The sequence below is a fragment of the Mixophyes fleayi genome, chromosome 7 (genome assembly GCF_038048845.1).
Source record: "Mixophyes fleayi isolate aMixFle1 chromosome 7, aMixFle1.hap1, whole genome shotgun sequence".
Classification (NCBI taxonomy): Eukaryota; Metazoa; Chordata; class Amphibia; order Anura; family Limnodynastidae; genus Mixophyes; species Mixophyes fleayi.
The window spans coordinates 44,621,476-44,648,225 of NC_134408.1; the positions used below are offsets into that span (position 1 = coordinate 44,621,476).

General features: G+C 38.9%; 1 protein-coding gene across 1 annotated transcript in view; it reads right to left on the reverse strand.

Moving 5' to 3' along the window:
* BMERB1 (bMERB domain containing 1) overlaps nt 1-26,750 on the reverse strand; it is a 162,387-nt gene that overhangs the window by 46,828 nt on the left and 88,809 nt on the right. The window contains exon 2 of the mRNA XM_075179772.1: nt 1,508-1,631. Coding sequence (XP_075035873.1) covers nt 1,508-1,631 — 124 coding nt within the window. The remainder of the gene's footprint in view (nt 1-1,507; nt 1,632-26,750) is intronic.

Sequence of the window (26,750 nt, forward strand, 5' to 3'; positions counted from 1 at the left end):
CATATTTTGAGTATTGTTTTGTCTGCGTTTTTTAAGCAATCTGAATTCTTCCTTTCATTTACATAAAGGCTGATAGCAATGTTAAATATACTGTCACTTTGAATGACAAAAGAATCTGCTTTGAATGGAACATTTATCATCTACAGCTTTATGCTTTAAAGAGATGTAAATATTAGCGTCTGAACAAAGGACATGTACTTAGATGTTTTTTTATCCCAACACGTTTGGTTTCCACAAAATCATAAAGGTTTGTGTGATAAATATATTTGCAATTCATGAGGTAGCTCTGAATAATTACTGTGGCTATAAGAGTGGATGTGCAAGCGCATCAGTAACACAGCTGACTGCTGACATCCGCAGTTATACAAGCTTGTAAACATCAGGCTATAAATTTAATACTGTACCATAAAAATATTAATTTCACAAGCTGTACCTGCACTGGTAGTAAAAAGCAACACAACAAACAGATAACATTACTTATATAAGAAGGTATCACACCAACTTCCAAATACAAATGATCTTTAAATTCAATGTATAACCACTATAAAGTACTAACCACGTTTATTAGCATCCATGATGGATGCCAGGGCTGTAAAGAGGGTTATGTAAGAGGGGCAACCGCCCAGGGCACAATGCTAAAGGGGGCACAAGGAAATTAATATATCAGGCCAATTTGGTTAAACTTGTGGGCAAGGAACAAATTAGTTGTCTTTCTTGTCCCAGACGCTATTATTTCTAGTTAAGCCTCTGCTGGGTGCCGATAATAATGGTGGAGCCTATAAGAAATTTAAAGGAGCTAATCATCATCATCAGCAATTATTTATATAGCGCCAGGAAATTCCGTAGCACTTTACAATTGGGGAAGTAGTTAAAGTAAATCAAAAGTGAATACAAGATGTCTTAAAGAAAAGTCTTACAACTACCGGTAACTTTCACATGTATATGTGCAACATTTCTAAAGCTGATCACAACCAAAAATGTTTGAGATGATTTTGTGATGTGGGAGAATACTTTTTCTGTGCCCCCCAGACATCCTGGTATTAAATCTATTAATGGATGCTGCCAATGCAATTCTCTGAGTATAACATTGTTGATAACAGAGAAGAAAAGCTTTTTCTCTACTCTAAAGAAAATTAAAGTACAGGGATTTCTTTATTTATAACTCACTCGTCAGGTGTATTTTCTACATAAAAGTACATTAAATATAATTAACTCTATTATGTGTCACCCGTTTATAACACAACCTTTGCTATAATGCCTGTGTTTTATGATGGAGCAATTTAGCTCAAACATCTATCAAGACATGGGAACTTGTACATCTATATTTGTGAATTTAGTGTTCTCCATTATGTCATTTTTGTTCATGTGTGCAATAAATGCAATATAATGACCTTGCTTTTTATTATGTACGTTATGTATGTTTGTTATTCCTTCCTTTATTTACACAGTTTTTACTAATTGTCCTACAATGTTGCCAATAATAATAATAATAATAAAAAATACTCACATGAACCTGAGCTCTGATTCTCTTCTCACCAAGACTTCCCGAAGCCGCTGAATTTTAGTCATTTCAAGTTCAATTTCATCTGGCGTCATGGTTGTTTCAGCCATAGAAACAATGTCAAGTTGACCTAAGTGTGCAATAGACACATTGCATTAAATTAATAATTAATTAAATCAGCATGAACGTTAAAGTGATAACTGCAGTGATAACTACAGAAAGTCCCTGCCCATAATTATTATAACACTCTACATTATATTGTCCAGCTACCTTATAGCTATATTTTCCCTGTCTTCATATCTGACTGTGCTCAAAAATACATGTGATATATTTCCAGCCCTTATGGGTGAGATTGGTGATACATACATATATATATATATATATATATATATATATATATATATATATATTTATTTAGTACTATTATCCTAACATATTTGGTTCTAGTATTAATAACACAAAGCTGGAGATTCCATTTGCCGCGATATTTCTGGGAACAACGCGGTTGCGCATTTTCACCGCTGGTAGAGTAAACATATCAGCTGACTGTTGCTCGCAGTTCTATGGGGGGGGGGGGCAAGCAAAAATAAGTGGATATTTAACTAAACAAAATGCATGCCAGCCTTTCCGGAGACACATCACGCATATAATTTTCTGATTGAATCTCCCTGAAATGTTTACATGCTTTGTTGTAGAAACAGTACCTAATTATATCTATTCTGACATGGGTTAAATATTGTGAAGCCATATATTTTAAAGACAGACCTGACTTAAGATGTATGCTATTGGGGGACATTTCTGAAAACTGGTTAGAATTTGAAAGCAGTTACCTTTAGAACAGTTTTCAGAAATGTCTCCTTTTTATTATTTTCTATCACAAGCCAGAGATATGGCTGAGAGAGAATATAGACATCTTTACCGCTTTGCTACAATACACTTCAGCACCAGTGACTTCTGTTTTTGGTGGTTAAAAGTGGTTAAAAAAAAATAATACTGTGAGCAGCAGTTACAAAATCACCACACAGATAAAATGCTGCAGAGATTATCAAGGTGTTTTTTTTTACTGCATATTTTTCATTGTGTTTGTGTGGGTTTTTTTCTGGCCTTGAGATGTTTGCGCTGAAGTGATACCAGTGACGTCAAGACCTGTGTGCTCTACTCTGCTTTTTTTTTACTGTAACTCAGTGGTCAAAGCTGAAATTTAGAAGTGGCAGTATGAAAAATGTAATGGGAATGTAAGTGAATGGAATTTGATAGTTTTACAGTGAAGGCAGTAGAAGTGGCGGTATGGCATACCGTCGTTAACAATCCCACTTCTACCACCAGGGGCAGGCTGGCCTGGGGGGGCAGGGCGGCATCTGCCCCCCGGGCCGGTCCCATAGTGGGCTACCTTGGGCTGGGTCACTGGGCCACCTGCATGTTTTGCCCTTTAAAATAGGCTGCTGAATCGAATCTTGCCCCCTGGGCCAAAATTTGCCAGCCCTCCCCAGTCTACCACTGATGTAACTTTGATGTTTGCGCTGAAAATTTCAGCAGCGCTTCTGAGGTGTTTGCTGAATAAAGCGTTACAGGGTTTTGTTTCCAGGTTTGCATAACATTTGTACAATACATTGCTGTATGCTTAAAATGTTGCACTTATTTTCAACTTTCTTGATAGGTCGGACCGCACACACAATTTCATTATTCATGCTGGATTTATAAATATTGCTTTGTATTTTGTAAAGTAATTTAACAAAAAACACATTATGTGAATATTTCATAACAGAAATATTGGCAAATTTCTGAATGCGCAAGTTGTAAGCAGAAGACAAAGGTCTGAGGGCAAGCTCGTCTACACATAGACAAACAGGGAAACAGTGACATGTACCGAAGTCAAGTTAGCAAAGGTGCGATGTAGAGAATGAGAGTGCTGTATATAACAGTATAGAAGAGGTGATCAGCACTATTTTATACAAAACACTCTCTCCTACCAAAATGTTGTAGTCTAAACGATCACATGAATTCTTGGAATGTAAACCATACCAAATATACAAGTGCATTTCTTCACCACTATAGGGTTTTTGTGCTTAAATACCTATTCACATGGGATTTAAATGAACAAGGAACAACACTGAAAATGTGCACTTGTGTAACCTTGACAACATAAAAGTTCTCAGTTAATAACTAAGGTATTTTTCTGTATTTCTCAGCTAATGCTTTTTGAGACATGATGATATTAACAATTAGGTTATGTACTTTAAATAGTCAAAAAAATAGCAAATTGATAACAAAATTAAGTTCTTGACATATATAACCCTAAATTGGGTTTGTTGTACCTAGCACATACTCTAGGTGGCAGCATATCACCACTAAATACACATTACAGGGATGGTGTAGTTGAAGTGACCTATTTTACACTAATGCTTACATCAAGAAGTGTCACCTTGATTTAATATCTACATGGTCCCTTTGGTGTACACATCATACCCCAAAGCCATAGTTTTCAGACGTGTCACCATATCCCACCAATGACCATATTAGGTGAATCTACATAGAATGTCCCTACTTTCCCACTATTGGAGGGAAACACAAATGTCCCTCTTTTCCTTCTAGATTCTCTCATGTTTTTCCTGTATAGACTCCTCCACTGACTCCCAAGTCTGATCCGTAAAAGAGCATTCACCTTCTCTATGATTCTATTTCGATGCTAATGCTTTGTTCTATCTGTAACTGTGTGGAGAAATATGCTTGGTGATAATTTGTATCTGAGGTGTCCCTTTTAACCAGATATATTAATGGGAAACTTCAGTCTGTTAAGTGCAACTCAAAATACGATTACATTTATTAGTAAGAAATAAAACAATACAAAAAATGTGAGGTCTTTTTAAAACATTTAAATACATAAGAAGTGTCATGGTATACACTTACTTACATTGGGGGTACTCTGAATACATTTACACACAAAAAGGGTTACTTAGTATAAATGAATATACTTCAGTAATTATATGGTCATTTTTTTCCCCATCACATGGAAAAGAGGTGTTGAAAACCTGTCATAGAGGTGCATAAGAGGATTAATCACTAATTTAGGCAATGTTATACATCTAATGTAAATCATACTTGCCAACTATCGCTGAATGTCAGGGAGACTCCCTGAAATAGGGGTGATCTCCCTCACTCCCTGAAGAGTCTGGCATTCTCCCTGATACTGAGCCAGTAGAAGACCTGGTTGGCTTTGCCATCTTTGGCATGATGACACAGTTCAGAAATTGTGTCATATGTCTATGTATTGATGCATATGGAGATGGCCATTTTCACGGAGACCAAGATTTAATCAAAGACTGACATGTAAGACAACATGACTTCAGTAATGGGGACAGAAATGTAAATGACACTTCAGTCTCTAGAGATTCATTAGCTGCTTTTCTTTAACGCATAGTTGCCTACTCTCCCGGAATGTCCAGGAGACTCCCGCATTTCTGGGAGACCTCCAGGGCTCCTGTGAGAGCAGGACAACCTCCCGATTCTCGCACCCACAATAGATAAGTTGGGGGTGGGGCTTAATGACGCAAATATTGTGTCATCTTAGCCCTGCCCCCTGCTGTAATTGGCCAAAATTGTGACAATCGCTTAGGGAGCAGGTCCAAAAGGATGAGATTTGTCAAGCCCCGCCCCCACACACCCACCTCCCCTGGGATCTCCCTGAAGCCAATGAGGAAAAGTTGGCAAGTATGATGTAAATACTTTCATGACAAAGGCAAAGGTGGAAACCCCCTATGAAAATACTGTGGTTGCTCCAGCAGTACTTTATTTTAAATATGTGTGTCATATGCCTTATATACTTTCCATATTACTAGTGCAAACAGGACATAAACATACCTCCCGACATTTAGAATTATGAAATCGGGACAGAATAATCACCACCCCAGTTCTACGCAAGCTCCTCCCACAAATGTGCTTTTTTTAAAAAAAAACAAAAAACAACAACCACCCATTTCTGGTTAAACCCCACCCTTTTTGCAGCCCGCCAATTGGGATGTCCTGCCAAAAATCAGGACAGTTGGGAGATATGCATAAACAAAAGTGGAATGAAAAGGAGACTGGGATCATCGATCCTCCTAAGAATTAGACTATTCATTTCTACTGTGCATTCGTGTACAAAGAATAGACCAAAATGAGGCACATCTCTTACAATGTAAGAAAAGGAGGCACTACCAATAGCAACCAATATATCATATTCTGTCATTTTTCTAGTACAGGAAAGAAAATGAAAGCACACCTCTGATTGGTTGTTACAGGCAACACCACATATCTTCACTGTTACCTGTAGAACAACATTCCTAAATGTCTTCCAATAATTAATTTACAGGAGCTTAATTGGTGTGTATTATAGGACATGAATTTTAACCAGAAAACAAAATTTATTGAGCAAACTAATAAATGGAAAAAAACAATGATGGTGTTGATGGCTTTAAATGTTCAAAATCTTTCTGTGTTATACTGCGGAACACCAGAAAGCTCATGATGCATCTGTTTATAGGAATCCGTGATTATTTCTTCTATATGTACAAATCATGCATATCATCTGCTTATTAGTACTAAGTGCGTGATTAAATGCTGAAGCAGGGCTGACAATGAGCCACCATGTCTGAGAACGCTCATGTCCTGCGCCATAGTTAGTCATACACTACAGCTGCAGGAGGACAATATTTATCATAATTCTATCTCCATTTCATGCAAAGCTAAAACTTAACAGAAGACTGCAGCACACGGCTCCAAATGAATAAGTCTGGACAGGAAAACTCTCTTCAATTATCTTCAGAATTAAAAGGCCTAGTCATATTCAGCATGCCACTTTGCTCATACCAGCTGTAATATTTTATCAGTTGTAACCTTTACAAAATGATTCATTAGAACATTCACTGAAATATACAGTAATGATTATCTATATATTGAAGGAAAGTAGCAGCAATGACAGCGCATGTTGGAAAACAGGAGCCAATGAGCAAGACGGCAACTGTTAGCCGCATTTTGGGGAAAACATGGATGACACAGTAATACGCGATAGAGCACTCACATGTGTGCAGGAGCCCCAAAGTTTACCCACATCCAGACCCCTGAATTCAAAACAATTGCTGAGTCGATAACTCTGTTTTGCTTATTTATTGCATCATATCTCCCATATGATGTCAGCTTAACCTAAACCATTGTAGACTATGTGCACACAGGCACATAGAGATCACATAGAGATCAGCGTTCTATATAGAGAGATTGGTATAATGAATATTCTGAGTTACCAAAGAAGATGTTGGCACAGGGGAGATGAATCATTGGTGTGTTGGCATGAGGCTACTGTATCTGAGTCTCTTTTTTTCACATGTTCAAAAATTTCACAGTTGGTGGGGGATAGCTTAAAATACAATGTACAGTACCCATAATTAAGGTTATTTCTCTATGTGCTGTGGAGGTTGGGGGGACAATTTTTTGGCACTGTTTATTTTTATTTGGTTATTATCAATATTGAGTGCAATAGTTATTTGTACATTTTACATTAAAGTACCCAATCAAGATATAAAGATGAAAGACACTCAAATACACAAACTTCAAATCTAATTTACATTTGGAATAGAGTTTAGTAAATTGTTCCAGAAATAACTAAAATTGTTCTTTTGGTCTCACTTAGGAAAATGCAAGCTATATTTGCAGACTTCCAATAAATCCATTGGTTCAAAAACTAGGGAAGTGATACCTCTAAAGCTTAAAAGATCTTGGGATATATTTACTAAACGGTTTGAAAAAGTAGAGATGTTGCCTATAGCAACCAAACAGATTCTAGTTATCATTTATTTAGTACATTCTACAAAATGATCGCTAGAATTTGATTGGTTGCTATAGACAACATCTCCACTTTTTCGAACCCACAGTTTAGTAAATATACCCCCAAGACAATAAGTAAGTTCAGATCCAAAGAAGACCTGGATACAGGAACATCACACAAAATCCTCTAGCATCCTCCAGTATACTAACAGTCCTTTTATACACCCAGAGGTCTGTCATGGAAAAAGGACTACCAATAGTCTACAGACTAAAGATCAAAGGTCCTGGGCTGAAACCCAATCAGTACCCTACAATCTGAAGTGTCGCATAAACATATGCAGTATGATGATACTTCAATTTGTCTCAATAAAGATAATAAAGGCACATTTGTACTATTTCTGAAGAGTTCTTCAGCTCAGTGCTTACCCTGATATCTAAAACTCACAATGTACTCTTGTTTGATAGACTTACATCTTAATGTCACTTAAGTACCTCATTCACCTTAAATCCATTATTGAAAGGTTGGCATGTCAATTATGTCAATCTGTCACAAAAGAATGTATATATATATATATATATATATATATATATATATATACTAGATTGCTTTGCTGCACATTTCTCTAAGTTATTATATCCCCTCTTCTACTTACAGATGTGCCCACGCATATTTAGATACACATTTGTTCTATCTATAACGCTACGAAAACATTATTTGCTGTTCCTAGTGTTGTAATTGCCCAATTTCCGCAGTCCTTTTAAATTGTAAAAGGAAACATAAAATTACTCTGTAAGCATCATTTCCAGCTGAGTATAAAATAAACACATTAAACCTTTCAGTTTATGCATTTACATTTATTTTCTGACTTAAGCACATTCTTTCAATTCCCTTTAGTTACACTTCATAAGGAAATGTTCTTTTGTAGAAAGTAGATATAGGTAGAGATGAGCAACTTTGCGTCATCGTTTCATGCAAATCATGATTTGCAGCAGAACAGGTGATACATAGCGCCACTTATGCGTCATTCCATCCAATGCCATTCCGCACTGTATTTGTTAATTCACATTTTGTTGGATATTTAGGCGATGGATAGAACTGTGCCCATAACTGTCAATTCATTGTGCTGTGCTGTGTGGTGTAGCTGGGGTAGAACTTTGAACACTTATGGCCAAATTCCACTGGTGGAACATGTGACATTCTGCAGTCAAATACGTATTAAATATTCTGAGTAACAGTTTTAAAAATGTTACCAACTCTAGTTATAGGGATCCTATTGTACTAAAACATTACTGTGACTGCTATGGGGCCCAGAGGTGAGGGGGACCCAGTCATGCTTGTCTATCATTCCCAGGCCCCTGCTCTTCTGAGCATGAGTGGGGGCCAGCGCATGTGTAGTGCAGTCCCTTTTGGGCCTCAGGCATATGTCTATGCGCAGTGTCGGACTGGGGCATGAAGGACCCACCAGGGGGTATGCAATCATACGGGCCTCCAAAATACTCCACCACTGAAGGTGTGTGAAAGCCACCAGAGAGGTGCGGCCAGCCTCTAGTTGATGTGAAAGCAAAAAAAGAATATCTGCCCCGATAACCTCACAGTGATTCTTCTTTGGTTGTGGCACAGTGTCTGTGGGGTGTGGCCATGTTTTTAGCAATGGAAGGCCGCTCTCCAACCTCTTCCTACCCACCTGAAACACATGGACGATGCTGCGTGCACTACTCTTAGGTACACAAAGCTCACCATTCAGGAGCACAGAAATGTGAAGTGGGACATAACTCCCAACTGTGCCTGCAGTGGGGGCAAAGTCCTGACTGAGCAGTCACCCAAAATCAGGACTGTCCTTTGAGTTCCAGGACAGTTGGCAGGTTGTTCTGTTACCTCTTACCTGTTCCTGCAGATTTCACTGCTTGCTGTTGTTTGTGTATTAAGATCAACTGCTGCTTGACTGGATCCTGTGCATGCGCAGGACGGGGACGGCAGTACCAAATTATGATGCCGATTCAATACTCACAATGTGTTAGGGTGTGCCTCCAGAATGGTAATCGAGGCACTTCATGGCGATGCAATATCACAGATTATTCTTCACACTCCACAGAGGTGCGCAGGAAAATTTGCTTTGTTGGATTACTGTACTACCTAGATATGTATGCAGTTGGACATCATGCAGAAATGAATGGGCCCCTATGATTTTGCATATTGTAAGATGATTAGTCTTTTAGTTTTGTGATCGCTGACCATGTTTTTGCTGTTTGACTTTTGTATTCTGTTGTTGTTATAAATAAAAAGATAAAAAAATAAAAAAAGGAATAATATAAAATGCAAAAGAACTTTTGCACCACTAGAAAATCTATGGGTAGAGGGAAGATTTGTGGAAAGGAGTCACTAACTCATTATACACTGTGCACCACCAGTCAAATGAAAATAAGAAACCAGATAAACAAACAAACAAGCACTTCAGTAACCAATGATGTGATTAGTCCGCTAATATAAAGCCTAAATTGATAGGAAGAGCAACGTTTAATGAATTGACTTTAGAATTAAATACAGTTTAAAAGCAATGTATTTTTATTTTAGAACTGGAAAGGAAAGTTTCACAAGTCAGGTAGACCAAGGATCTATTAAACCATTTATATCAGTGCCGAAGAAGTGGTATTTGATTGGGATGACCGTAAAGAAGCAAAAACAAAAAAATCCCTAAGAAGTAATGTGACACCCTATGTCTATTTTTTAACAAATTCACTCATTTTTATTTGACGGGCATGGATCTAGACATGAAGGTGGATACAACTACAGACTTCTTCCTATGGGGAAGGGAAAGCTGTATCAGCGCATTACTAGCTAATTGGGGTCTGAGTGATTTGCACCATCATGCAAAACCAAGACTTGTTTTATGTGACAAGATATTTAGAAAAGATTCAATTCTTCAAGAGGACACATCTACTGGATTGTTCCCTGGTCAGCAAGTGGCTGCAGAGTCCTTCTCCCCAGTCATTATTTACAGCTACTCAGGAGGTGCCAGTATGGGATGGCTTCTATTTAACCATCCAGGCGCATTTAATTTGGGGAGGCGCATTTATATACATGTAGTAGAAATATTGAAAAACAAACATAACAAATACCAAAATAATAATAACAAATAACAAATAATAACAAATAACAAAATAACAATATTGACAACCATTTAATCAGCAGCAGAATCATTTGATTGTTGTTGGTGATGACAAATTGTTACTTTCTACAGACACAGCTGACACAAAAGTATTTGTATTATAAGGTTTCACTGAGTGAATAATGTCTTTGTTTCTTTGGTTAATAGAATCGCATTGTTTACCTGTATGTTTGTCCTCTCTTTCTGTTCAGCTAAGGCTAGGTACACACTGAAGAATTTTCCGACCAACGTGTTATCTACAACGACTTTCCCTTCGACCGAAGGTCCAATCACTCGGACGATTAATGCGTACACACTAGTCACGTTTTGGACAATTAACGAAAGACAGACCGTCCGGGAAGCAACTTTTCAGCACCATATTGTAATGAGCAAAGATTAGATATTTGTACACACTTAAATGACTATGTAACGATATCCCCAAGAAATTTAAATAAGGGGCAGAGCATGTTTAATAGTAACCACCCCAAACCTCATAAAAAAGGTAAAGGCAACACGTTTTCTTCATACATTTGCTAGCACGTGTACATTGTATGTTCGTTCTCAACTGCAAAATAAAATATTTTTTACTAAGAAGCACCTAATTACAAAAGGAGTGACGTACGGACACCACATCATGTAAGACTGGTGCATGCATCAGAAATTAACATACAAATGCCCCCAAAGGAGTCGCAGCTCACAGAACTATTGGCACTTGGTCGTGGATAGATTGGAAAATTATATACACTACATGATCATTAGGTGGATTGATCGTAAAATATTAAACAGTACGGCCAACCAAGAAAGTCGCCAAACGTCACTTTTGTACGACTTTAGATCATCGTGTCACTATACACACTAACCCGACTTCCGAAAGAACGGTTGTATGTCGGCTGATATGCTCAATTATTGGACGAAAATGCTTCAGTGTGTACCTAGCCTTAAGCAGATGACAGACCTCTGAGAAACTCCCAGGTCGCTGGCTTGGAGGGTCTACAATTTGCCCTGTTAGCAGCTTCCGTGAACAGCAATAGTTATTTTTTTCCATGACTACATCCTTAATACAATACTATCACATTATAACTGAGGTCATTACAATGAATGGATTGAGGACGAGATTCAACACAACATAGGAAATAGTTCCACTGTAACAGCAGTAAAGGTATGAAATACACTTGTAACAAAGTAACATTGAAACATTGTAAACAGGTTTTAAGAACAAATGAAAATATATTTGAAAATATGGAGTGAGATTTTTTTTTTACATGGGGACCACAGACCTCTACTCGGATGGGATCTAAGGCTGCAGACGTCCAAATATACATACGGTGTACCTTTAGACAAGGCTTTAGAAAACGGAGGGAACAGCTCCAAGGTGAAAAGAGCCAGGTGATAGGAGTGTGTTTGTAGTGTTTGCACATTCAGGTATGGTTATGCTGATGGAGGTGTGACTGACTCTGGAATATTATTACATTGATTCACTGCCATTCACTAGATGACACTAGAATTGGTCACTATGGCCCAGAGATTCCCTTATCGGCAACCAGGAAAGTGACAGTTACAATGAGCTGGGTCAACAAAACTTGCTTATACCATTATAAAGCCCTGCCAGGCAAACATTACTAAACATGACTGTTGTGTTCTCATTGCTTTAAGCATGTACAGCACAGTAACCAACATTTTAAAATAGTTTTTAGAAGCACTGTGCTGCTGAGTTGGTGCACCTCTGCATGGCATCTGTGACATTCATCTTGGTGGACCTTGGAGCACTACATTTTCCATCATGTTGTGTATACCGCATTTAATATGTATTCTGTACATTTTCTATACTCCTCTCCAAAAAAAATGAATGTTTAAGGCCCAGAGAATAAGAATAAATGGTAACAATTGCATTTAATGTGCAGAAAATTAGCAATTGTATTTTTTTAATAACGAAAACTATGTCCAATACATTTCAAGGGACAAATCTTTAAATCCTGGGACTATCCCTGGAAATTAGGGACAACTATTATCTATAGGATAATTTTGCTTACTTTTACAAGTCAGGAGTTATAGAACAGAGGAGAACCTTCAAAGCGATAAAGATAGATAGATGCACTCAACCCATCCCCTCACCTATATACATGTATACGCACCTCAACACACACCTCCACACACACACCTTCCACACACACCTTCCACACATCTCCACACACATCCAATAATCCCCACACACACCTCCACATCTCTACTCTTCTCCACTCTGCCACACCTCCACACATACCCCCACACCTCCACACACACCGCCACACCTCCACACACACCGCCACACCTCCACACATACCCCCACACCTCCACACACACCTCCACACATACCCCCACACCTCCACACATACCCCCACAAAGCAACATGAGAGGAACGTGTTGTTGTTTTTTTTTGTTTTTTTTTTAAAAAAAGCTACATAATGAACACATGACATTTGTGAAATATGTTTAATTTAGCTGAAATTGTTTATTACATGCTCCATGTAACTTGTGATTGAACAGTTAAGTAGAGCGAAAGACAAGAACCACTGTAATCATTGCTGGGAATGTTTCTTTTGCCAACTTTTTAAACACGCATAATTATAATCGGTAGCTCATTATGCTCTGGTAAGTTAATTTTCTGGAACATTGGTTTGAATATAAGCTGTCGGTTTAAAGAAAACACGCCAGAGATCTGCAGCAACATAACAATGAAAGTTCTTAACTAATCTTTTTTTCTTGACCTTATAATAATATGAGCTCAATAACCCAAACTAGTAAAACAGCTTCAGCCACTAAACTGACATACAATTGCTACAGCAACATAGACCGACAGGATAGAACCTGACTGTTAAATTCTCCTTTTCACTGGAGATAAATAAATTGGCATGATGTATCTTGTACCTTGGGGCTTCCAGAGATTTACATTGGTCATAAAATACACATCAAAACAATGGATTTACTGACACTGGTCATTTGTTTTAGTGTTGTTATAAAAACAAGAGGGGAATTTGTTGAGTAACTGCTGATGTACTGTACTTCTTGTATCTAGTGCCAATTAACATTCATTTGGGTTTTATACACTGTTATGTTAAGCACAATTAGGCCGGAACAAAGGAAAATCAGAAGAGGCAACTTTCTTTTGTACAAAATTACTTGGGGCCATTAATCCAGTACAGAATGTCCAATTTCTTTTGTGTCTTTCATGCCTATTTGTAGCTGTTAACACATAAACATACAAATGATGACCATATAACATTAGTAGGTAGCAATTGAGGGCCTGATTCATTAAGTAGCGCAATTTGTTGCATATAATGCGCATAATTACTCTGTGCATGCACAGAACCTGACTATAAGCCTCAGGGCCAATTCAATTTGGCCGAGTTATTCTAGGAATGATGCAGCCTGCGTACTATTACTGTTAGTATGGTAAATTTTAATGCTGATTTTTGCTCTCACCTCTCGGGGCCGCGAGTAAAAATCCGGGTTAAAATTACTGTATTAAATGTAAAAGTACTAACGCTGTGTTAATCCTAGACTAACGTGGCCAAATTGAATCTGCCCCTCAGAACACAGCAGCGTCCGATTTACCTTCAAGCACAAAGGACACTTACTACAGGCTACCTTTTCAGGGGTGGATCGGGGAGGGGAACGGGTGTATGCCCATAGTCAATGTACAGTAAGGGCGTGCCAAGCTAGAGTGCATGCAGCAGCGTCCGTTTCAAGGTCTGGGCATCTCTAAGGTACTTGTTTTTCAGTCTTGTCTCTTTTTCCAGGTACAGGTCTAATCTAAGGGCTAGATTTACTAAACTGTGGGTATGAAAAAGTAGAGATGTTGCCTATAGCTGCCAATCAGATTCTAGTTGTCATTTTTATAGTACATTCTGCAAAATGACAGCTAGAATCTGATTGGTTGCTATAGGCAACATCTGCACTTTTTCAAACCCGCCCTCTAGTAAATATACCCCTAAGTGTTACTAAGTTTACTAGTGATGACGGCTGAGTATACATGCTAGAACATGTGTTTGCAATCAGGAGCAACTGTAAAAATGTATTTTATGTACAGTAGACATAAAAATGAAATAAAATGTTTTGTCATTAATAACTATATTATTAACAGGTGACATTGATTGAATAGTTGTTTTGTTCTGCGCGTTCTTTTGTGAGTTTATATTCCACATATGTATTGGATATATACAGTGTCCTGTCTAATACAACAAAGGTGACCTAGACCGATATTCATCACCACACATATCTTCACATCCGCATCTTGTTATGGACGTGCATATAGCCGATTTACTTGTGTTTTTAAAAAAAGTACATTGCGCTTGCTTTGCGCTCCATAATGAATCAGGCCCTAAATGACTAAATCTTTCGTCCATGTGAGTGCATTTGGCGTCTTTGACTTGAGTACCAAACTGACACACAATTTCCTACAAAGTTTAATTGCCTATATGCTACTTATTATGCTCTTAAAACATCCCACATAAAGTATACGTTAAAAGAAGGGTAGCTGAGCATCGTATTTCTCAGTCTAACATTAAAATACTCGAACAAGCGAATGCAGTTACTAATTGGTCTTGTGACAGAATGGACCGCTTATGCCACCCTGTCTGTTGTTGCTGGGAACCGGCTGGGCTTACTTTGCCACCGTTATCCCAAATGCGTCCTCTTGCCGCCATCAGTTTCCTCCACCTGGGTACCATGCTGTCGGTGCCATTCCCTCAGCGCCTCTCTCATCTCCGCTCTGTTTGGCGAATGGCTGATGTCAATGCCCTTGGCACTGCACAGAGTCCCAAGATCCGCCCTGGACATGTTGGTGTAATCAGACATCCTGTGCGTTCTCCTGGCTGCAGTTATTCCTCTCCTGAATAACTCGGCTCTCCTGATTGGTTCACGAAAAGCCACCTGCGGTTATCCCACCGCTTGCCACCAGAAATCTGTGACAGGAAGGATCGCCTATGCCACCCTGTCTGTTGTTGCTGGGAACCGGCTGGGCTTACTTTGCCACTGTTCTCTTTCGTTATCCCAAAAGCGCCCTCTTGCCGCAGTAGGAGGGGCTTACAATGCTGCTACCACTGAGCTCCTTCTACAGCACTCAGAACCACGTTCCTTCTGGGTAACTGATGCTGCTAGTGTACCTCATTGCTGGTGTACCCGAGCTAGTACTCCTGACCTCTCACTATAGATCAGGGTTGCTGTGGATGGATCCCCCCCTGGCCTATCACACTAACCAGTGCTGCATGGGTAGCAGGCAGAGCAGTGGTACTGAAAAAGCTTGGGTCCAAACCTCAGACAGCCGGAGAACGGATTAGTTTTAGGGTCTAATCTGCAGGTCACAGGAATACAGCAATATTGAAGATGTTTCCAAGCAGGTCTTTGAAGCAAGATGTTTATTTGCTTTCACTAGTTAAAGGTCCCGGTGATCAGGTCAGTTGAAATCAGAAGAATACATTTCAGTGTCAGTGCATTTTATACACATTTGGACACAGGCTATTTTTAGAACATGAATTTACATGCATTGCAAAGCCACTAATATTTACACTTAGCTATGAAATTCTTAAAAATCTGCTTTGATTTCCTGGATCTTATTTCAGAGGCAGGAGACCTACTAGCAAGTCAAAAGGTCTGACTGGCATGAATACTTCAGTCAGTCCCCGAATACACACAGAAAAACAAAAAACCCCAAAAACAAGCCACTTCCCCACATCACAATAGACCAAAGGCTTGGTAAACAAAGGCTCATTGTATCAGATATATACATCACACATAATGCATTTCCTCTAGCAAGGGTAAACAGACAAAAATAATTTTCTACCCTGGTCTCAGAGATAATGATTTTCTATCTCACAATATACACAATATCAAAAAATAAGTGCATTGGCAATTTATATAAATCAGCGGCCTGCGCTATTTCCTTTAAATAAATTCATACCAAAAGTTATTTATCAGTGATCCAGTCACTGGTCTTTTTTGCTTTGCATAACTAACCTTGGTTAGATATAACATAACGGTCTAGTCTATTCTACTCTTGTTTTACATTCAGTTTCATGTACAAGCAACCTAGCCCAGTACCGAAAAATAAGTTAAGCAGTGCAGGCAGTCAGAATGACAAATCATACAAAATACAAATCATACATAACAATAAAACAAAAAGTACATATGAAGTTAACAAAGTTGGTGCAAACGGGAGGCAGAGGATAGAGAGGATGAGAGTTTACAATCTAGAGGTAGAGGTCAATGTAGAGACAATAGGATCTAATGTGACTCAGAGTGGAGATGGGTCTGTAGCTGGTAGGACACTCAGAGAGATGACTATCAGGTGGGAGTAGTATAGCCTACAGTGAAGAGCTGTGATCACTGATCATCAATAATCACACAGGCAAAAGCCACAATTTAGAGAATTGCCGCTAGATTAAAAACATGTAACCACAATGATGTGGGAGTAATAAAAAAGGAATTGATGCCACCACGCCCCTCGAACAGGAGGAAGCTAAGTAGAAAAGACATTCTGCATAATTATTGCAGTAATTCCACCTGGCATATGGTAAACATAAAATTACAAAAATAATAATGTTCAAATATTGCTATTCCTATAGTGCTTATGCAACACACCTGTCTTGAGAATTCTGACTAGGCAGTTGCTGGCATCATATCGTGTGAAATCTGATACAAACAGCTGTCTAGTCAGAGTTCTAAAACAAATATACTGTTTGTGCTGAATTTATGAGCTGATAGTTCATCATCATCGTCATCATTTATTTATATAGTGCCACTAATTCCGCAGCGCTGTACAGAGAACTCATTCACATCCGTCCCTGCCCCAATGGAGCTTACAGTCTAAACTCCTTAACACACACACACAGACAGACAGACAGAAACACAGACTAGGGTCCATTTGATAGCAGCCAATTAACCTACTAGTATGTTTTTGGAGTGTGAGAGGAAACCAGAGCACCCGGAGGAAATCCACGCAAGCACCTGACTTATGATTTCTTCCATGTGTGATATTATTAATCAAATTTAAATATTTAGTATTGTGTTAGGTCACGACAGATTCCCTTTAATGTTATTACAAATGATTTTCTTACATAAACATGTTTGTTTTAAAAACATTAAGAAACTCCTTCAATTATATTATCGCTTAATGCTACTGTGAGAAAACAAAATTTGGAAGGGTTAACAACAGAGGAAGCAGCAATCAGGAGAGAGGACATTGAGATGTATAGACATGGTAGGAGCAACTTATCTATTCTTCCCCCAAATAATTTTTTGGGCAAATTTACACTCTTTTGTAAGATCAATCAACCCATGTTGGCTCCTGATCCGCTGTCAAGCTTCCTTGTTTGCCTTGTGTTTACTCCATTTGTACTATGACATTATTGTTAAAGTGACGAAAATTTTGTACTTAAAGGTACATTTTTCATGCACTCATAGATCTGTGAGGTTTTGTATGCATACAGTAATAAAAGAATGACAACACATTTCAGGAGCTTTCTTCTCAATAACAATAGCTAGCTATTTGAGATGAGAAAAAAATTCAAAAGTGTTTGCAAAATAGTTTTTCCCTTACTACACATTTGGCCTAAAAATTGTGCACATATTTTCTAGAATTTGTCCTTAAGTGATCCCGGTCCTACCCCCAACCAGACCACACAGCAGAATGAATGGACCAACGTCATCTTTGCTCTGTTCATAGCCTATAAATGCATCGAAGTGCGAAATTACAAATACAGCGTGGAACGGCATTCAGCAGAATAGGAAAGAAAAAAGCAAGTCAAAGAGTATATCGCTGTGGTTTCTCTCATGTCTGCCAGGTATAAATTCCTGAGTCAAACAACCTAAAGCATACAATGGATGAAAATTAAAGGTGGGCTAAATGTAAAAACATGAATATCACAGGGTAAATAGAAAAATATTTATTAATCTCATGAATGAAAATTTACAAATAAAATATCACGTTATGTTGTAAACATAGCTGGATCATCGGGCTGAAAACACTATGGGCCTGAGTCATCAAAGTAAGTAAGGCAAAAAAAAGTAGTAAATGCTCTCTGGGACAAACCATGTTACAATGCAAGGGGTGCAAATTAGTTTATTATTTTGCACATAAGTTAAATACTGGCTGTTTTTTCATGTAGCACACAAATACTTGATGGACCTCATATCGATAGGGTATTAAGAGTGGGACGCAACTGGGGTTGCTTGCCACGCGTAATACCCTTCCAAGCTGCGGCACACTCCCACTCCTACACTTCTTAAACGGACTTTGCGTCCGACTCTAAATGAGGTCCGATATCTTTAATTTTACACTGAAATGTAAAGTTGAACTAGGACATGTCCTATCCAAACTATAAATCTGCCATCACATTTTAAATTTATCTCCCCCTCCAATGCAACATGGTTTTGCCCAGGTGTAAAGTTACTCCTTTTTTATGATTTACTCTCCTTAATGACTCAGGCCCTATATCTGCTTCATATAATAAATGAAGTACATATAAATTATTGCTACTATAATAAATCTGCAGTAAAAATGGTAATAGTACTATTTTTAGGAAAGAAAAAATAAACCAGGTTTCTGTAGCTAGGATGTATAACACAAGGCCCTTGAATACTATCCATATATTTTATTTTTCACTGTGTAGCAGTTATAGTTTATTACAAATTTCATGATAGATGGTTTTCTAATTTGAAGTTGCAGCAAATCAGAGCTCAATAAAGAGTCAATTTTCTGCTACAGATGTGTTCTTCTTTAAATATCCTTTTTGCTCTCCTAAAATCCTCATACAGCCCTAGCGCTAGACTGCCTGTGTTGGTTTACACTATAACAGGGAGATAAAGTATGGAGTTGACTAGGTATAGTGAAAATCAGTTCCAGGTTGGTCAGTGCAAGACTTAAGCTTCTGTGAGGGGAGAAGGGAGACCACAAAATACAGTGTTCCCCTACCCCACCCCCAGAGGTTACCAGCCCACACTGAAAAATGCAGGAGCTCTTCCCAACCACTCTGGTCTGTGGGGCTGGAGTAACTAACAGGTTTGGCATCCCTGCGGAGGCAAAGTTGGACCCACTAGTGATCCCAATATAATGCATAGGGGTCCTTGTGTCCCCTGTCCATTAAAACAAAAGCGTAAAAAATAGCACCCACAGAATGCTAAACAACTCTTTAATTGAATAAAATACTCCCCAAACCCTTGTTCACCACTAAATCTAAAATAAAATATTTATTCTTTCTTGGTTTGTTTTAGTACAGACGAGAAATAAAATATTTTCTTCTTGATACAATGTAGTCGGGAACTATTGTGTGTGGGACGTGTTCCATGGCCCTCTGCACATTACGGCTTTGATACACAAAGATTGTGTTGACAAGCAGTGTCCCCCTTTCTCCTAAGCAATCACTTCTCCAGGGTCCTTGGTGGAATTTGTAGATAGTAGAAGGATGACACAGCCTTACACTCTATTTAAATAGCAAATATTTTGCAAATCAATGCAGCAGAAAGTACAAGATTCAAGTTAATTGCAGATGAGAAAGAAAACAGATGGTTGAGATTAAAAATATTTCTTTTCTCATAACCCAAAATACTTTATAATACAGTTAATTCATTATCCCTTCTTTCCTGGCTGCCAGCCCGAAGACAATTGTGCTTTTCTGGCTTCATCACATGAACCCCACAATCATCTTCGGTAAACCGTTAGAACACCACTGCTGAAAAGATCTACAATGAGCAATAATTATCCAGTTATAAATCAGGCTAATACAAAACCTCATGGAAACACTGATGTTCTTTTTGTTTACAATGTCTACAGTAAATTATTTAAACATTTGCATTTGTTTATAGTATTTAAAAAGACTGTGTATAATTTTAATGCCCATTTGTGGTGAAAGTGTGTGAGATACCCAGAAGGGAGAGGAATTGTGAGTGTGAGCGGAATGAGAAATGTGGGTTTCGGGGGTGGAGAGTTTGGGGAAGAGGTGCTGAGAGACAAAGAGGTTACAGATCGTGTTAGGGATGCAGGGAAGATAAATCAGGGGCACTGGGTGTATGTGCTAAAAACAATAGCTTGGAGTTTGAACATGTCTGATCTATGTGAGAGCCAGATACTGAGACCCTCAATGAATGATGGTGTGAAACCTATGTGAGATATAGAGAACTGGGTACCCCAGTGTACGGAATAGCCTGGTATACTAAAAAGACATTGGGACAATGCATTTGTCAGCTTTAGATAAGAGTGTGTCAATAAACTACCCAACCAGCCACAGAGCAGGAAGAAATAAGCGAACAGGGAATATCTGTTACGCAGCTAATGAGTGTCAGCTTTAAGTCAACTTAATCTCTTTTGATAAGCTTGAGAAAGAGTGGGATGACAAATAATGATTATGCTGCACATGTTGAATGTGCTCATATGATTTATGTTCCAGTGCCTTATGAGAAGTGAAGTCAAGAGAATCTGTATAATGACTCTGAATATAAATACATAGAATTTATTCACCAGAGAAGATGATCTAGTGCCCATCATTAGCATCTATTTGTGCACCACTTCACCTGCCTTTTCTGAATGATTCTGTTTAATCTATAATCACACCTGCATTATATTTAACAATATGGTATTGTCAATTAAATGAATAAATGCAAATATAATCCGAAGCTTATGCTTGTACATTGAACTTATCGTTCGTGTTATTTGGCTTGTTGCAAACAAAGTCTTTTTTTTTTTTATTGTTTTACTTTACTATAACAAATTGAACAGGCTGCAATATTTTATAAGGAGCCAACACCAATGAAAAAATATGAGTGCAAATTCCAGGGAAATTTATAGCATGCCGAGACAGTGTGTGTACCAGATAAATAAATGTTAGTATAAATACGCCAGCACAGCAAAAGCAAAGCACCAATGATGTAGTAATTTAGTGCCTCCGAATTCTATAACTTTGCCCTCAGTACTTGAATCAATAAGTTATATACACAATTCATATAGTCAGCATATGTGCAGCACTTGTAATACATCAAACTCAGAAGAAGAGAATAACAAAGTATATAAGGAAATGTTTTAAGGTATTGACCATTTTGTAAGCTAACCAGTTCGTGCCAGATGAAGAATAATGTTACCCTCACCCACTTGTATCTTCACATTATCCCACCGTGATTATATTCCTATCAATTCTACAAGGGCTATTTTCACCTAAAAAAATTTTTTGCTTGCTGTAAGTCTATAATAATTTTTTTTATTCAAGATTGTTTTTTATAAAGCAGCAGTAAATAATAATAAACAGGTAAAAAACCATGAAAAGGAATAGTAAGGTTAAACAAGGAGCGAGGGTACAAGGAATTGCGGGAAGACAACATCAGGAAACGAACGGTAAGTTATTTAATATATTGTTAATTAAGCAATATGGGACAAGACCAAAATATATGAATGAGACTCCCAGCATCACCGCTGTTCCTCCAACAAAATTTGGAAGCATTAGAACAAATTTTATGGCCTTTGTCTAGGGTTTGGTAAAAATGATGAATAATCTTAATAAGCATTTCAGAGTGAGTGGTACTCTTAGGCATATTAAATGCCAGCTCCCATTCCTTTAAGTTTATGTTTATGTTCTTCAGTGGGGGATCAAAGGGTTTTAAACCATGAGGATATACCTCCTTTATGGCTAGATACTGATACTCTTAAGTTGCTAAAAAGAGGGGGTGGTCTATGAAGTAGATCTATTTGATAAGTGAACGCGGGGGCTGTGGTTGGACAAAAGCTTATATAGTGATGATTTTATCTTTATGGTGTAACCAACAGGCTATGATGCAGTGTGTTTTACACAATGTAAACAGACATGTAGAGCTGGGCACATTTTATGTTAAAAAATTAGAGACGTAGAATGCGTCCAAAAACAATACAAAATTCCATGTGTTTGCTGAGTCAGATAAATCTCGAGATGTATACAAGTCTGCATTGGTCACATATGTACTCTCAATTTAAAAACACATATGTATGGCCCAAATATATGGGACTCTCATTGTTTAGAGTTAGGACCACCCTATTAGCAAAAGCGCCGTGGAGTGGCGGGTGGCTTTAACATACATTTGCAAATGTGTGCAACTAGGACTTTTGCATTTTTATCTACAGTAGAAATGGCACATCTGTTGCTGGCTATAGCAGTGTGCTGGAGGATCTCTCTGTGTGTTTGTTGCTTTCAGGATAACCCCACCCTTTCAAGCACCTGATATAGCCTATAAATTGATTGAGCAACTTCCAGTTCTTTATTTGTCTGAGAGGCATGTTGGTGTCAGTAGCTGAGGGGGAGTGCTGACATTGGATTGCTATTAGGTCCACCCTATTAGCAAAAGAGCCGTGGAGTGGCGCGTGGCTTTAACATACATTTGCAAATGTGTGCAACTAAGACTTTTGCATTTTTATCTACAGTAGAAATGGCAGGTCTGTTCTGATCTGATCTATAGCAGTGTGCTGGGGGATCTCTCTGTGTGTTTGTTGCTTTCAGGATAACCCCACCCTTTCAGGCACCTGATATAGCCTATATATTGATTGAGCAACTTCCAGTTCTTTATCGGTCACATATGTGCCAGGTTGATAAAAAGTGTACATTAAATGTATGCGGCCAGCACATGATTCAGAGCAGAGTCTATGCTGTATTTTTCAATGATAGTAGTTCAAAGAAATTAGCTCACAGTTAATGCATTATTAGCACTTATTATCATTTATTTAATGTTCCCATACACAATGTTGTGTACAAGTAGGTTCAAGAATTGTATACGCTGTGTGATGTAATTACAATTTGTTAGTGACCTAATATCCCAACAGTAAATAACTAAACAATAAGGTAATTCATATAGAGGAATACAACTTTTTAAAATATACTTTTATTAACATAGAGAATTCATATAAAAATGTGTCTAGTGCTGTAACCCTTCCCCCCCTCTGTCAACCTGAAAAAAACCTCAAATTTCTAATAGTATTATAGTGTGTGCTTGCAGTGTTACTAATTAAATGCGTTGATTGGAATTAAGCAATCAAATAGTGATTAATTAGAAACACCCCCACAGCTGTCCCCTTACGCCTGAGAGCAATGGGAATCTTCTGCTTATTTGGAGCAATAGTTGTAAGGCTTAAAAGTGAGAAATGCGAACAGACACATCATATAAGTACATCAACTGGAGAGAGCAATCTCCAATCAGCCAATTAGAAAGCAGCTGAAGAGAAGCGTCCACAGGAGTTACTCCTCCTAACTGGCATATCCGTCTGTGTTCAGGTCTGACTAGTCACATTTACGGGGAAACGACTTTGCTGGACTCAGTCTACACTCACTCGCCCCTTCGCTCTCCCATTCCGCCTCTCAGAAGTGTAAAGGGAAGTAAATGTAATGAGTCAGCAAAGAGACTTTTGCTTTCGCATTTTTTTATGGGCATGCGCATTGCAAAAATGTGTATTATGCGCAGACGTGACAAGAGAGGTCATAAGCCAAATGCACTTAAACTTATGGTTGTGCGACTGTCATCCACTTACCCATTTGAGGTTAAATCTTCTGCATACCCAGCCAATAATATGAACAGGAAGGGTCCTGAGCTTCCCTATACACATGTTCGCGTGGCTGGGCAGTCAGCCAGCCAGCCAGTGCCCCAGGATGAGCATCATTGCTGCTCAGCTCTCCGGGCCGGGGGTACAACGAATTGTGGAGAGCGGTGGAGGGAGGGATCTCGATCACCTTTTCCCTCGAATTGCTCGCTCGCTCCCCCGACAAGCTGGTAATATGCTAGCCGCCCCCTGCCTTCACAGCATGGTCCCCCATAAGTTGGGGCTCAGGCACCTCACCCACCCCCTCGGAGTTGAACATCGGAGGAATGAAGGTGCCCTAGAGTATAATGAAAATAAGACAACATACAACAAAATTAAACAAAGGAATCACATAAAACAAAATTATATAAAATAAATTAAAAATAAATTGAAAAATAAAAATAATATATGCACAATTATGGAACTAGAGCTATGTTATCAGTGGTGCAGCTGCCTAGCCCTCCGAGCCCCATTTTGGCAGCTAGCACTTCACTTCACTGCCCCCCCACACTTTTCTTCAGCCGGTTTCCACCTTCTCCCTGCCCATTTCTCCAGTCGCCCCTGATGACAGCCAGGTTTCATGTATTTCAGTGGCACTCCCGCCCACGGTTTCCAGGCACCTCTGCCCCCAACTCCCTCCATGGTCCCCCTCCCCAAAGTATCTCACCATAATTCCCCTTTGTCTGCCAATCCCCCCTTGCTCGCCATACCCTTTCTCCCCTATCCCCCTCTGACATTCCCCCCCCCCCCTGCTAGCCCCCATGCCTTTCAAAGTAACCTTGGTCCTTTTGTGTGAAGGATCCCTGGACCTGCTTTGTGTGGTCATGTCATTTTGAGTCCAAAAGGGGTGTAGTCACTCTGATGTCAGATTTAGCACTGGCCAATCGTAAAAGAATATATCTCCTGAGACCAGTGGTGTAATGGTATCTGACCTTCCACTGTTTGGTTTGGCTATTAGTTGCTAGCTGACTTGCATTGTTCTTGCCACCGCCATTATCTATCTGTTTAAATAAAATTGTGCCCGTTTGCCAAATTTAAACGTGTGTCCGTGTGGTTATTTTATGCTCCCAATCACAGTAACAAGGAGGTTTGGGTGCATGAAAGGAAGATATCAACACTATATAGTTCATAAAACAGAACATCTCACTTTACAAGACTGTATCATGCTTATTTACACAAATGAAAACAGTAGCATATAAAATAATTAGTGTGATTATAGATGTATGATCTGCAGCACACGGCACAGATAAAACACATTTTCCAGTCATTTCTGCAGTCTATTTTAAAAGTCAGAGCCATTAAAAAACCATAGAGTCTCATACTGCACAAATTCTCGACTGTCGTCTCTCAACACCCCATCAACTCCATAGGGTTAATCTGCTGTTCCAAAGTATTAAAAATATATTTTTACAGAGTCCAAGCTTCAATATTTTTTACCTTGTAAGTCAGAGGTGGCCACCCCACATGAAACATACTGATCAGTCATAAAACTATGAGGTTAATTATTCAGAATTGAAACAGCTACAAGACCATACTCTACTGCAGTGCAGATCTCAACAAGCATTTATCTAGCATGAATCTATCTAGCTATTTAGCTAGTTTTCAATCCTTATCACTGACGCATTTCATCTGGAATAGACTTTTTCAAAGCTCAGTCTGTCAATACATTGTTCCATATAGAAACCTTCTGGCAGTGTTTAAGAACACAGTCTATTTTACACTAACGATGGCAGAACATGGAAGCAGGAAAATAGATCTGGTGCTGGTTGCATATTAAGTCATCCAATGTATAAAAAAGTTGAATGTATAGATTACAACTTTTCAGCACCAGTTTGGTAGGGACCTCACATCTCTTCTGTAGTTAAAGGGTAATTTTCTCCCAAAGCTAAAAAGTTTTTGGGGAGTTTTATTAATTAAAAATAAAATATCTTCACCTTTTATGTGCTGTTCACCGGTTCTGCCAGGGTCCCGTATGTGTGTAATGGGTCCACAACATTTCTACTTGTCGCAATGGTGAATGAACATTCACCTTATCGATTATGGGGGCGAATCAGATGCGGTCAGCGCGGGAAAACCACTCTGATGGGCTGTATGTAATCTATCTTTGACATTGCCATGGTACCACCCACAGAAAGAGCAACATGGGACCGGTTGTCTCTAGGGAAAAAGGGGGATGCTGCGGTGCCTGAAGGTGAGGAGAGCCTGGCAATACCAGTCCACCCACCTGAGACCTCAGCTCTTCTGAGCATGGACAGAGCCGATGCATGTGGAGTGAAGATATGTTTGGACACAAACACATGAGCCATCCCCCAAACATGCTCAGAAAAGTAGAGTCAGGACTTCAGGAGAATGGACCTGCATCACCAGGCCCTCCCCCAAAGTTTACTATGTGGACTGGTAATTACTTGTTCCACCCCTGACGCTAGCCCTATGCTGAACATTATGATAGGGAGACACCACTCTGCAAGTGTTACTGTTATAGTGCGACCAGACCAGCCTGCTAAAGCCTGGCTCTGGTTACTGCCTTTAAGCGGTACCGTAATTCGCTGTCCCCCTGCTTCAGCAGTTATCAGCCCAGGCTATAGCACTGATGTTGGCTATTGATTTACGATATATGGGTGGGGTTAGCATTTTTCATTTATTACTTTCTTTAAACAGGTAAGATAGGTGCTGATGTTGTCTTCATCATTGGCACATATCTCTACACCAGCCTTCATAATGCAATACATTTACAACCCTTTCTAAGAGG